General features: G+C 38.7%; 2 protein-coding genes across 6 annotated transcripts in view; one reads left to right on the forward strand and one right to left on the reverse strand.

The window, feature by feature from the left end:
• col4a5 (collagen, type IV, alpha 5 (Alport syndrome)) overlaps positions 1-9279 on the reverse strand; it is a 53877-nt gene extending 44598 nt beyond the window's left edge. The window contains exon 1 of one of the 2 annotated variants that reach the window (XM_064328446.1): positions 9000-9279. In XM_064328446.1, the coding sequence (XP_064184516.1) occupies positions 9000-9092 (93 nt within the window). In that variant the 5' untranslated portion in view covers positions 9093-9279. The remainder of the gene's footprint in view (positions 1-8999) is intronic. The other variant, XM_064328447.1, reaches the window with a different exon arrangement.
• Positions 9280-10581: 1302 nt separating this feature from the next.
• The window catches only part of col4a6 (collagen, type IV, alpha 6), a 94495-nt gene continuing 90656 nt past the window's right edge, over positions 10582-14420 (forward strand). For all 4 annotated transcript variants that reach the window (XM_064328441.1, XM_064328442.1, XM_064328445.1 and 1 more), the window contains exons 1-3: positions 10582-10696; positions 10841-10972; positions 11126-11174. In XM_064328441.1, the coding sequence (XP_064184511.1) occupies positions 10962-10972; positions 11126-11174 (60 nt within the window). In that variant the 5' untranslated portion in view covers positions 10582-10696; positions 10841-10961. The remainder of the gene's footprint in view (positions 10697-10840; positions 10973-11125; positions 11175-14420) is intronic.

The following is a 14420-nucleotide window of genomic DNA, read 5'->3' on the forward strand; positions in this document are numbered from 1 at the left end:
AATTTCTGTTAAAGATGCCAAGTGAATCACAATGCCCCACCAGAATGCAGTACAGAATAAGAAACAGCACAATGATATTTAGAAAATATTGCATAACTATAATATTAACTTAATACAGATGATGGAACATGTAGATACTACGTGAGCATGTGTATGTTTACCAGCATTCTATTGCTGGACCATTTATACAGACATTGATTGTGTGCAGAAGTAATAAAAATAATAACCATAATGGACAGGCATGGCAAATTGTAATTAATAAGTAATAATTAAACTTTTAGTCCAATCATGATGTTTGACCTCCGGGATTATTGGGAGTTCCCAGCAACAGTGAGAATGTTTGTGTCAGGTTCCATTAAAATCCATGGACAGGGCCTTGAGCACAAGGGCAGAACCCCTATAGCCTATGGCCCCTTTCATCTTCGTCAGTTTCACAGAAATCTGGCAAAGCTTTCGTCTCACACTGAACATGAGAGGGTGTTTTTCTTTCAGATCTCATAGCATATAGGTAGCATGATCTCGCGCCAGGTATTCACGACTTGCACTGAAGCAAAAGACGTTGTCTTTTCTTTATGCATTTTAAGCTTGAATCAAAAGAGGGCTGTGTGTGACTGTCACAATTCGCACCCCGTAGTATTGAAATTTTCACTTGAGGGGCATCAAAATCAATGACTCCACATATATTATTCAAAATATTCCAACACACTGTAGTTCCATAAACCAACGTGAGCTTTTGTTGCCTGCAGCTCAGACACCAGATACCCTCTTGGCCTCCATGCCATATGTTTGGCTGGTGTGGTTAAAGCATGGCATCCTGAGATGTGCAGGTGATAACACCGAAGTCTTCAGTCTGAGATCCGGGGTCTCCTTTCATATCTTTGAGACGCACCCACCCCACCACCACCACCCCCTTCAGCACACAGACACAGACACAGACCCAGACACACACACACACACACACACACACACACACACACACACGCATGCACGCACACACACACACACACACACACATAAAATGGCACGAGTGCATTCCTGTCGTCTGAGATGAACCGATATGCCTGGGCTCAGCTGAGATATGTGGATCATTCCTCCAGTGTTGCTGGAGATTTCTGAGCCCAAGGCTATGGATTGTGACCCACAGCCATTTTATGGGATAATCCACAAACATATTTAAAGGCAGCAGACCCGTCTCTGGGCTGCACTGAGGTCATTTTCCAACCTGCGACAGCTATCCAAAGCGAACGGATTTAAGGCAACACACTTAAAGAAACTTATGTACTTGATGTTCAAACATTTTTTAGAGACTATAACTTCTCAAGTTATAGGCCTGAGACCAACCCTGTTGTAGGAATTCAAGCCCCTTTGTATTATTCTGTTTTCAGGTTCTACTGACGGTGCTACAGCCCAGGTGTAATGAATAGTTCTTAGATCCCTAGTCTGAATGGCAGATGCAGAATGATCTGCCCTCGAAGGTCACACTGTCTCAGAAATAAAAGTGTGTCACAAAGACAAAATAAATGTGTGCCACAAAAATAAATAGCCAAAACTGCAGAATGCAGTGTGGCAGTTTCTTGGATGGGATGCTTTTCCTGAGCCAGGTGTAGTTTATCAGTTAATTGATTGATTTATTGTATAGGGTATAATTACACTTATTGTTTAAATGTTGGACGCAGAAAAATACTGAAAGAGAAGCATCGTAAAAGACAATGGGCCTCATTCACAAAAATGTGTACAATCATATTTGATTTTCATTTTACACTTCAGTATTCATCATTTTTCTTCTTATCTGTATTTGTTCAGGGCTGTTTCCTTATGCTAATCGCATGAAATGGATTGGAATTTACAAACAGCCAGCATTCATCATCTCATACACCTGGGATATGCACAAAAACAAAGGTCTGCACATGTGCCATGAATCCCACATTGGTTTTGCATAGGAACATTTTTAAGAAAAATACAAAGGAATTATTTAAGAAAAGTTTTGTGAATGAGGCCCCATGTATGTGAATGAGATGAAATCTTAACCAGGGTTAAAGGACAGTACGATAGAACAAAGAATTTCCATCACAAGTACTCCATTACATTTTCAGTAAGCTCATTTCAAAAACCTGTTTAATGGTTAAACTGTCTGAATTTCCACACACCCCAGAATTCCACAAAAGGAAGAAAAATGTGAAGTAGGTTTGGTCCAATTTTAGACCAAACAGTAAGCAGTAGATGTAAATAAAATATTGACCTGACCACCAGTATTAACAAACACTTGACAAACACTTATTTTTATGCCCCAGGAGAAGAGGAGAGTAAAACAGATGGACAGAGGGTGATGCTGTAATTAGTAAACCAAATACTGAGGCCTTTTAAAGACACTTGTCTCCACCTGTTAATCACAAATGGTATTTACACTCTATTTACAATGGGGTGTCAGCCCTCTGCTCTGCACCGATGTGGCAGTCTGGACTGCCTGGCTTATTCAGTATATAGACCGCTTACTCATGGAGGAAGTCTTGACCATGTTAGCTTGGCTCCCCTTCACACTTTCACCATAAACAACAATACGATATTAAATATAGCACTGGTGGTCAAGCAGAAGGCTTGGAAACAGGGCTTTCTCTGTCACAGTTACTTAATAATATTGTCATATCAGCAATAATAACAACACCCTCATAGTGCAAGAAGATAAGATAAACACAGGCGATGTTCATCAGTGGTGCTTCATTCGGTACTGTTAAAAGAATGTTCTGGATACTATTGTAAGACACAGTAGTAATAGTATGAGCGGCTGTACCACAGTATTGAAAAGACTCCCTCAACCCCACAGTGAACCCCTGCTTCCGAAGAGGTTAAAGAACTACAGCAGCTCCACCTCCAAACTGCTTTTCATTATCAGCGGAGCAAAAAAAAAAGCACCTGCATTAAAAAGAAGTCAAAGAGCACAACGTTAAAGGAAAAATGCCAGGGGAGGCCATGTTTTGGCGGTTGTTATGCAGGAGGTTATTTGCCTAAGAGCTTGTGAAAGGAGTCTAGCAGGTGAGATAAAGATGGAATTTGCGTCTTCTGCTAAAGGAGCTCCTCCCCAGACCCCATGCCTCCCCTCATGCCCAAGACTACTAGATCTCTGAAAAGAACGCAGGCAATATTACAGTCTCAGACGTTCTCATGGGCAGCAGAGTAGACAATATAGAGCTGTGTCACAGCCTGGTTCCATTATACCAGCGACATGGGCTCAGCCCTGTTGCTTTCTGTTCTTTTCCCAGACACAACACTGGGATAGAAGCAATGCCTCAGAATCATGACCTGTTAAAATAGTACCCCAACAGGGTATACTGCACCTGAACTCCGTCACCGGGCAATCTTAGATTTTTATCAACAAATGCACGCTGCCAATTTCATAATAAAGGAGCATTCACTTACCAATCAGATTTGGCAAGGTACTGCAGACAACATTAAAACACCAGAATAATGACCAAACATGCGAACAGAATGTAAACATTTCGCATTAGAGATGGTTGATATGGGTTAACTCCAAAAAGCTCAATTCCAAAATGAACTCGGAAATCACCCAGACACATCAGACACGTACCACTAGGGGGAGCCATTCTTGGAGAGGAACCATGCGCATTGTTTCTGAGCACGTCATTTAAACATGCAAATCTGAATGCAAATTCTCTGGGTCTAAAATAAATTGCCTCCTTAAAGCAAGGATATTGTATACTTTTTCCAAGGGCAGCAGTGAAGTGGCATGATTAAGGTACTGGGCTTGAAACCAGAAGGTTGCAGGTTAAATTCCAGATGGGCCTTTGTGATTCTTGAACAAGGTACTTAACTTGAAGTGCATCAGTAAAAGAACCAGCTGCATGAATTGATATGTAAACTGTAAGTCGTAGTATGTAACACAGTAGTTTGATTCTATGGTACATTTTTCACATAAACTTCACTATTACACATTCTCCTTTATCATACACTGTTGACCTTTCTGTTCCATCAGTCTTCTATAAAAAATTTTTAGCAGAAGACCATTAAAGCTGAATTACCATCAAGACACCACAGACTACGGGCTGGAAAGAAGACTCGGAGTGTCAAGAATAGAAAAGGAGACAGACTGCAGATATTAAAAGCACTTGGCTGGAAACCCAGGGAGGTTCAATTATCTGTCTCCTGTGCCTGTTCCAGAGAAGAGGCACAGATGAGGCCCCAAGCAATCAGTGTTACAGTGAAAGTATTAATCCCGCCTTTTTCTTCCTAGTCCAGAGTGTCAGGTCTCTTCTAAGACGTGACAAAATGTCAAAAAAGGTCTATAATACTCCACTCATTATGTCTATCTGTAAGTTCTATAACAGTCAACATAGTATAATTGCCACTTGTTAGATCATCAAATTGAATGGACATCAAGAACAGTAAATTTTTTGTGTTGTTTCAATGTAAACTCAGATGAGCAACAAGTATGGCTTTCATTTTTATTCTCCTGACCTCCAGTAGTCTTTTACATGGCAAATCTGCAGTAAACAGCACAATTTCTTTCCATTTTGATCAAGCAGACTAGTGTGAAAGTTAAGGCAAAAGGCAATTATTTCGCTCGTTTCAGGTCACATTACTTCACATATCCACCTTTCTATTGTAATAATCTACTTAATGGAAAAATCCTTGTTTAATGTAGCGTGTATAAACACTTTCACAAAATACATCCGTGTTGTGCATCTTAGTACTGAATGAATGATGTAACCTCATTTAAACCATCTAGAAGCTACTGAATTATATTAATAGGGACTTGGTGGATCGCAGTGTGTTTACAGTAATGAGACCCACCTCCCACCTCGGCTTGCATCCAAAGCTGGAGCTATGCTTCCAATATAATTTCATTGACAGAACAACATGCCTGTGCAGCAGTGCTGGAAGAGCTTCCAATATTGAGAATGGTTTCTTCTGCACTTATGAAGTCAAGGCTAACAGACTGTGACATGTTTTCACATGATTATGACCTTTGGGAAGAGTATTTTCATGGCTAGTCCTCTCTTGCATCCCTCTACTGCATCAATACACGAAATGCATAGCAATAAGCTTTGTCGAAACCCATGCCAGATACCAACACGATTCACAAGCATAAAAGGTTTTGGGATACAGATATAGCGTCAATCCTTACTTCATAGGCATTTCTAAGTGAGGTTAAATCCATCAGAACTCATAATACTACTTATACTTTTACAAATCTATCATAACTAACCACAATTAATTATTTCTAAACAATTACCTATCAATAAAAATCTTAAATTATATTCATAACAGTTCCCATTTTACAGCTAGTTTTGCATCTGTTTGTGCTCTGGGAGAAGATTTGTACTCAACAGCAGTGGCAGTACACTGATTAGATGAAAGCTTCTGTCTAATAAAAGGTTAAAATCCAGATCTGCCAAACGGTTGTTTTCAATTCCCATGTTAGACTATTTTGTGAAGTAATCCTTATATGCAGTTATAACATGTTCATGAAAACTGACGGTGGTGATACCACCGCATAAAAGCATATTCTACAGCTTCAGGTTAAACTAGCAAATGTGCTTAATGAGGATTGTCTTCCAAAGCAATAAAGAGTAACAAACCACAGACTGCAATCTACTTAGCTCTATTAGACATGTACAGGATGGAGCCCAAACAATAGTAATAGAGCAAGAGTGATTGATCTTCTGCAGGCATGTCAAACCACTTACACCTGCCATTCTTAAAAAATTACTTTCAAAAAAAGCTTTTACCTTACCTGCACACAGAAATGACAATCTACCACTCCTCTGTCTATGAAGTAGTAATGCTCTCATGATGCTTTCTCAGAAATGAGACCACCACAATTCGCAAGCAACAGAAATAACACATAAACGTTGGGTTTTACTCCAATGAGTGGTCCACCATTTTCTGTAATGTAGATCTTTTGGGACTATATCCCTAAATGAAATGCATTGAATCCTGATCTAGGATTTGTTTTTGGATATTTTATTCCACTTGAGCAGTACTACATCATCTTGAAGCAACTAACCTCACTCACAGATCAAACGTGAGGTTAGTTACCTCTACAAAAGACATCAGGAGTTAGCAGGGATTTTAAAATTGCCAAAGGCAGTTTTTATATGCTCAGTAGATAATGCTCCTCACATATAGCCAAGTGCTGCAATGAGCTTAACACATGTAAGCTTCTTTTTCTGATATACACATAAAAATATTACATTGCTACGGGAATGTCAAAAAATAAATACACTAGCTCCTTGATATCCATTTAGTCAGCATTATTGTTTTACAGTATATTTAGCGAAATATTGCTTGTTTGATACCAGTTTACGTGGATTGTGTTTTGTTGAAATAACTAGCAAGCTAGAAGACAATTCAAATGTGTTTCATGTCAACCTCAGTACTTCAAGCTGTCTCACGTTTCTCTTAACTGCCCTCCTTTACGGTGGTTGTGGGATTAGGAAAAACACAATGCACAACTGCCATGGAATGCACATTTTTACTGCACTTGCAAAAAACACAAACTTCCTCAGAACTCAGACACTGAATCACATAAGGATGAGCAGGCTACATAGAGTTGGGAAAACTCTGGAAGATGGAATTAAGCCAAAAAATCTCTATCAGTGTGCCTCCAGTCAGCACTATGCTCCAAACTATATTAGAGTATGAAAATATATATATACACATCAGTGAAAAACTTACCTTACACAATTCACATGCAAATGACAGGCTAATTTCACACACACACTCACACAAATAAGTCTTTACTACATACTGTAGATCACTGGAGTTGCATGCAGGATGATGAGTGGTCATTAGGTTTTGTGGATCATTAGTTCATTAGTGAGTGGTCATTACAGGACAAAGACTGGTTATTCAATTCATATTCAATTTGGTATTGCAAATGTCAATTAACAGGTATTTCATTGATGAACAATTCACATTTCTAATTTGAGTTGCTTTACTATTATCAAGGTATTGCAACTGAGTACTGTCCAAGGGTCTCATCAGAGAATCTCTTGCACATCTGTCAATGAATGTGTACTACATCCAGTGCGTCCAGTAATAATTAGCATTTTCAAGTGGCTTTTTGGTGGAAAAATGGGTTGGGGTGGTCTTTCACAGGAAATGGGCTGAAAAGCAACAGAACAAAGGGCTATGTCAAAGTCATGGTCCCCAAACAGCCCCTTTATGGGCTCCTCTGTGAATGACCCTGTGAGAGCCTATACTCACAAAGGGCTACAGGCAGCTTTGCAGCCCCTCACTACTCCTTGGAAGTGTAACAGGAGCTCTATCAGAGGGGCTGGAAGAGGTGGCACCCACCGTACAATCAACCCCCACCCCGTTCAAGGAGAGAGGGACAATCCTACAGCCGATCCATGGGAAAGTAAGGCCACTGCAGAGGAATCCATTCCCATACACTGCTACTGTGCTGCCAAATGGTCATCACTGACATAACATGGGCACGCCTCAAAACTATGCACATTTTGGGACTGCGCATTGCTTTTGACACATTGTTGAAAATTCTGTAAACCTCATATCCTGTTCTGTTCCTAAATGTTTCTATCCCTCTCTTCATTAGAAGAGACTTACCTCTGGAGCTTGAAACCTTGGTACAGCATTGCCTCACTGGAAGCTGAGGTTTCTGCCCCACTACATTAAATCCACCTAAATGCCCTGGCTTGACTCTACCCTTTCTTTATTCTTCGCAATTATTTTGGGACAATCTGTGTGAGTTTAGATTGGGATGACAACAGATTCCTGATTTGGAATTAATTTGGATTTGGAAAAATTACCCATTGCCTGACACTGGAAACAGCTATATTTTGAGCATCAAATGTCATTTAAAGAACAATTAAATCAAGAATGGAGGGCAAATATTTGTTATGTTGTCTACCTTTAGATAAGCTGATTACTGGAAAACTTAATATTGATGTGTTACTATCTGTATGAAGATTTTTGAGACATAAGAAACAAATGTATTGATGCATATGATGCAAAATTAATTAATGCAGGTTATATCAATGAAGTAAGCCTACCATTTTAAAAGTATATTTTCAACCTTCTGATTAAATTATGTATCACATTTAACACTGCTGGGCACTCTAGAGAGTATGATAATAACTAGTCAAGGACCACGTTATTAACAGAAAACAGATCAATTTCCAGTTGATTATATGCTCCAAGTGCTAACTGAAGAGTTGCATGCAAAAGTGAATTGTTTGCAAGGAGACATTTCTCACAGTAAGCTTGGAGCACCACCATAGTAAAACTAAGTTTATATAAGATACGGTGATGTTAGCAGTAGGATATGGAATCCCGGGCACAAAGGTCAACAGAATGAACCATCAAAGCGCATGGAAATCCAGTGGGAAAGATTCTTCTGAAAAAAATAAAAAATACTACGGGATATCTTGTCCCTTGTAACTACCAGATCACCCAAAAAATGGAAAGGTCAGTCTTTACCCCTTCTCATTTCTAAAATAAGAAATCATATGAAGCCAATTTACACATGGAATTACTTTGCATTAACAAATAAATAAATACATAAACACAAGAAACTAGCAAGTCGGCATGTTTCTACAAGTCTCCACGCAGCACCTACCTTTGAAAAATGTGCGCTAGTGTAAGTTGCGTATCTCTCCGCTGTCGGGTGCGAAGCTACCATAAGCAACTACAAAGAACAAATACTTGCTATCGCTTATCCGACAGCGAGCACTTCGAAAAAATTCTGTAATAAGCATGACATACATTAAATAATAATTAACAGTAATAAACAAATTTAAGTTGTCCTTTAACCGGAGCAAATGTGTACATGTATTAATATAACCAAAGAAAAGCAACACTTGTATGTTTTAAAGTAAGCACACTATTTATAAACTTTTGTCAGGGGAGACGCGCATGGTATCCTGATCCGCTATTTAGCTCAGTTTAAACAGTTAGCATTGCTATAAATTCTAGCAAGTAAAAACGCAGACAAGTGAATAGTAGTACAGTAGGTTACTTACCGCTGCTTCCGAATCCAGAACCCCGGTGCATAGGGTTATGAATAGCAGACCCACGACGAGGTTTTGCAGACTCTTAACGTTTTTATTTTTCATTTTTCTTAAGAATCCGCTCACTCAACACTGACACGTACTACTGAAAATACATGCGAGTCTTGTCATATTCTTCTGTTCAAAAGCTATAAAATACAACTTCCTTTAAAAGTCATAAACGGATTCTTTAAAAAGCCTCCAAGCTTTCCAATACTGGGACCGTTCTCTTCTGCAACCTTAACTAACTTTTTCTCTCTCAACTTAACCTGCCAACCGGATCTACTTTCAGTAGATCAACGCGCGATGGTAAAATAGTCCCTACGTCCCCTCAATCGCTAAATCAGTATGTCAAACGATCTACATCATGCTGCGCACTATCATAGCGAGATGTGTGCAGACTTGTACATATAGGCCTACTGGTGAAAAATGCATATCATTAAAATGTATATCTGGGCTGTTTTGGGCGTGACGCTTTTATCAAGTGTATCTCTGTACGAGAGATTTTTATGTACAGTTCCTTCAGAAGGTTTTCGCCCCCAATGATTAATGAGTGAAATAAAATGACAAAGAGTAGCCTACTTACATGTTTTCAGAATCACATCAAAAACATAAACCTGAATATCTATATGTGTGATGCTCAACATCTATATGGACCAATATCTAAATGTGCAAACCTCATTGAGGTACATTCAGAACAATTCGGAGCTGTAATTGCTGGCAAAGGCCTATCTACCAATTATTGGGGGTGGGGGGATGAATACTTTTGTAAGTCGTCAATTCAAGCTTCAGTTAAAACGGTGATATGAAAGGTGTTTAAATTCACTGTGCTGGAGAATTTCAGAGCATTCAAATTTCAAAGTGCAAACTGACAAAATGTGGAAAAAGAGAGAAGGAATTGTGTGTCTATAGGAGGTTTCTTGTCAAATAACAGACAAATATCAACTCATACACAAACATTTGAACTTATTTCACACTGTGATCCACAAGTTCACCAATTTTAGCTCCCCAAATAACCAGAAGGTAACAGTTGATAATTTGTTTTATTTAATATTTATTTGCGTAGGGACTGATACATAACAACTATTCTGATGTTTTGTATCATAACATTTAAGTAGCATAAAGCTAATTTGCAATATGTGTCCCTTTTGTAACAAATGTATAGACATATAGAATATTAAAAATACAACATACATGGGCATACATGTGCTTATGTTAGGGTGTAATAAAATAGCCTAGTTAACAATTGTTGTTTAAGGAATTAAAAACAAAAACATCATGAACAACAATAAATACATTCATGTTTATGTATTCAACCTTAAGGTAAGCTATATATTTATCGAATATTTATTAAACCTTATCTTACCTATATATGGTAAGAATTATTATATATTTGCAGATCATTTTGAATAATTTGGGAATAACCAATGATTATGTTTTTCGAATAGCCTAACATAACAAATTGAGCGTATTTAAAGCAGACTGATGAACTACAACTATTTTTTATTTGTCACATAAAGGGAGATAACCAAGTGCTATACGTGTGGACGCTTCTAGCATGATTGACATCTGGAAGCCCCTCCCTCTCTCCGTCCAACGAACACAAATCTTGTTTGGTGTGCGTGGAACCGAGTCGGACTGGGGAAGAGCTTTTCTACTACTGCACTTTTGTGAGTTAAAACATTTATTCCTTTAAAAGCAACAGAGTGTGCATGTATGTATATACAGAGATTATAGCCGAATTTATCACTGTGAATACCAGATAACTGTTTGCCGCATATTTTAATTTCTTATCTTTTCTCTCTTTCCCGAAGTGGATGAACCGAATAGTGGATTCTTCAATGAGCGCTTTTGAAGCAACTGGCACTGGGCTCACTTTGAAGAAGTGAGAGCGCCACAGATATCTACCTGCATTTTCCCAAAAACCGTGCAAATATGAAATACTGGTACGTGTGACTTCCATGTATAATGGTTCGTTGGTGTTAGCGTCGCATGTCTAACAGGCTTTGCTTATATGAATTAGTGGTAAAATGCACACACAACAATATATTATAGTTAATTGAAGTTAAAGCTATACATCGTTTTTATTTCCTTTGTAGGATTTGTATATTTGCTGTTGTCTCGGCTGTCTTGGAATCTGCGCACGCGGTAAGTTGCATATTCGTGAATGTTTGTGTGATCCTGTACTGGTTCTCTTTTTTATTTTAACACTGATTGTGCGCGAACATAATATTCGTGATCAAAGAGGCACTTGGACTTTCAGAACAAAAGTATCAAAAACTAAGTAGTTATATTGTAGTGTGGACATTCTTGTTTATCCATTCTTTTAAAACGTGAAAAATCAGCGTATTGTTCTTAAGTTTATAGAAAGTGTACAATATACGCACGATCCGGCAAACGAGACGTCAGTGACTCTCGCTTTAATGGTGGTGCCCTGTTGCATGTTAATATTATCTCGGAGTGTGTTCACATGCTGTTGTATTTATAGTAACTGGAAGTAGACTTAAAGTGATGGCAGTAAACAGACAACCTCTAACAGGACCAAAATGCCACAACAGATAGAGCTCGCTGATTTACAGTATCTTCATGCAGTGTATGCATCATACAGTATGGGGGTGTCGTTTGCATAAGGGGAAAGCCGTATGAATCCAGTGGAGTTTTGTCGACATCTAAAAGATTTGCGCCACTCTGTGACAGCCTCGATAAAGTGCTTTTAGTAGTTATCTGGGCAAACGAAGCTATTGCTCCACAGTTCCACACACTAACAGCGTCGCAATGTACCATTGTAAATCATTGAACTTTTTGAATTATACATTTAACAAAAAATATAATTGCCTAACATAAAGCTTTAAAGATGTAAACCGTAAACATGAATGTAATTGATTAAATTGCAATATCTAAGTTATTATGTAGCCTACATGTTACAATTAGCACTGTTTCAGGCCACTTAGCTGGATTAGACTCTGGCACTACACAAAATGGTACCTCTCTTCTAATACCACGTATCTGGAGAATGTAACAACATGCCATTGACACCGTCTCAAAAAGGTGGTCTTATGTTGAGATCTCTGCCCTCTAATAAATATTTGAAGGCATAAGTGATTTATGTATTTATGTTCTCGGGTGCACGTCCATCAATCTCATTTATTAGAGAACACTCTCTTTGGCACATAGCAAAATATATAAAGTTTGAACATCTTATTTGTTGCCATTATTTTTTTCTTTGGTTTTGCATTTTGAATTAATAGATGGATTAAGTTCCATTTAAAACATTTGTTCACAAAACATGTTTGTATAAGACATAATAGAGGATACAGCTAAGCCTATTGTCCTTGGGGAATTTCTCACCATATGACTTATGACATCTATGTGCTGTGGCAATTTCAGCTCTCTGACATTTTCTGGCATGACCTTCTGGAGCAGTCACTGAGAACTGCTGCGGTATCCTTGTCCTTAGTCCTATGACACATTGTTTCCGTTAAAGTGGTGAACCACATGCTCTTTTTTGGAATGGCTCAGTTTTGCCTAAAGAGTTTCTATCAAGCCTGTCTCTGGCTTCCTCCTTGACACTCCTCATGCTGATGGCCCATGTCTCTGGATATGTGTGTCCACTTTACTGGACAGGTCAGGTGTCATAGCAGTTTGGTTCTGGGGTACTCTTATGTAAATACATTGTGCCCTGTAATTATATAATGTCTACGCATAAGTGGAAGAGTCTGTGTCAAGGCAACACGTGTATATGCTTAATATATGCTTAATTTAACAAGTAAATCCAGAGGAACAACCATGGAAAATCTAATGGACCAGTAATGGTGTTTATTTCCCGTTTGTCTCTGTTTTTTATATATCCCTTTGTGACAGTTAGTAATGTAAAGGTGAGTGTATGGCACAATGGGTAAACGTTGTGGTGGGGGTAGAAGAAATGTTCATGAACACGTGCAAGAGTCTTCTCTTTCCTACCAAAGCCATAGAATGACTTCATAATAACGGCTTCAAAAACCAACAAGAATGAACAAGTAGGACTCCAGAGGATTCTGAGAACCAATCTTTTAGATCCCCACTGAAGAGCCTGGGCAAAGACAGCCTTCTGTTGATGTTAGCATGAATATTCATAAACAGGCAGGTCAGAAATGCATCTTAGATTTGAATGCAATGATTGTACACAGGCTGATGATAATTCTTGGAAGTGGAATCAAATGAGCAGCCTTGGCTTTGGGTTCAATGATGCAAGGATGGACCGTGTATGAATGGGCTCTGCTCAAGCAATAGGCAATCACTTCTTATTCCCCCTATAACTGAGCATACTCTTGCTGAGAGATGTTATTTTATCTGTCAGCAGTACTACATCTCTGTGCAACATTAAGTTTGGTCAGAATTATTTTTATTTCAAGGAAAATCCCTGCTTTGACAAGCATAGTATTATTTTGGATGCCTGCTGGATGATCAATATGTGTAAAAGTAATTTTGGCATAAAATGTAATTAACATGTATTTACATTATGGGCATTATAGCTGACATTGTTATTCCACAGAGTGACTTCCACAGCTTTTTTCCTTTTTTTGGGTTCTGGTTACAAGGCCGTTTCTTAACCATTATAAAATACTATCCCTCTAACATAAAAATCTCTTTAAAAGAAAATGCATATTTATGTCCCATATTATATATATTGTGTCCCAATTTTTAGACACAGAAGAGTTCTTAAATTGCTTTGTTGTGCAGATCACTGTACAATGGTGTCTGATGATTAAGCCTGTTGAAAATAAATTCAACTTTGAGTTAAAAACCAGTTCTTGACTCACTAAATTTCCTGTATGTAATTCAGATGGCCTTAACTAGCAGGGAGTTTATGCACTTCTTGAGGGCTTGGGGCCCTGATGCTCTTCACTCAGTTTCTGTGCCCTTGGTTGCATTCAGGCAGTGCACTACTTATTGGAACATTTCCTTCACCTTCAACACTACTGTCAGAAGAGGCCATGGAAGCTTATTGAGAAAGAGGCCCTCCCTGTACTCAGCTTGGTCACAGTCGTTAGTGCTGCATGAACAAATTAACATAATGCAGATTTCTGGACACTCGTCAGCAACTGCTTAGCTTCAAGGAGTATCTGGGCAATCGCCATTCTTGTAATTCCTCAGAGAGGGCCTTAAATCCTTAAAACCATTGGATGAGAAGAAAAGATGGTGCTAAAATGTTACTCCAACCCTTTAGGCGATTAGTGTTTTATGTGCTGGTGTGATAGGGTCTCTCCAGTAGCATCAAGCAGATAACACATTCAGCCCATGTCTCCGCAAGGCTTGAGGGAACAAAGCCGGATCTAACACTTATCTCAGAGCTGCATGTCTCCTGTCCTGCAGTGCTCACTTGTGCTTGTCTCTGCGCAAACCTCCCAGTACAGA

The sequence above is a fragment of the Anguilla rostrata genome, chromosome 3, assembly GCF_018555375.3.
Source record: "Anguilla rostrata isolate EN2019 chromosome 3, ASM1855537v3, whole genome shotgun sequence".
In the NCBI taxonomy this organism is placed as follows: domain Eukaryota; kingdom Metazoa; phylum Chordata; class Actinopteri; order Anguilliformes; family Anguillidae; genus Anguilla; species Anguilla rostrata.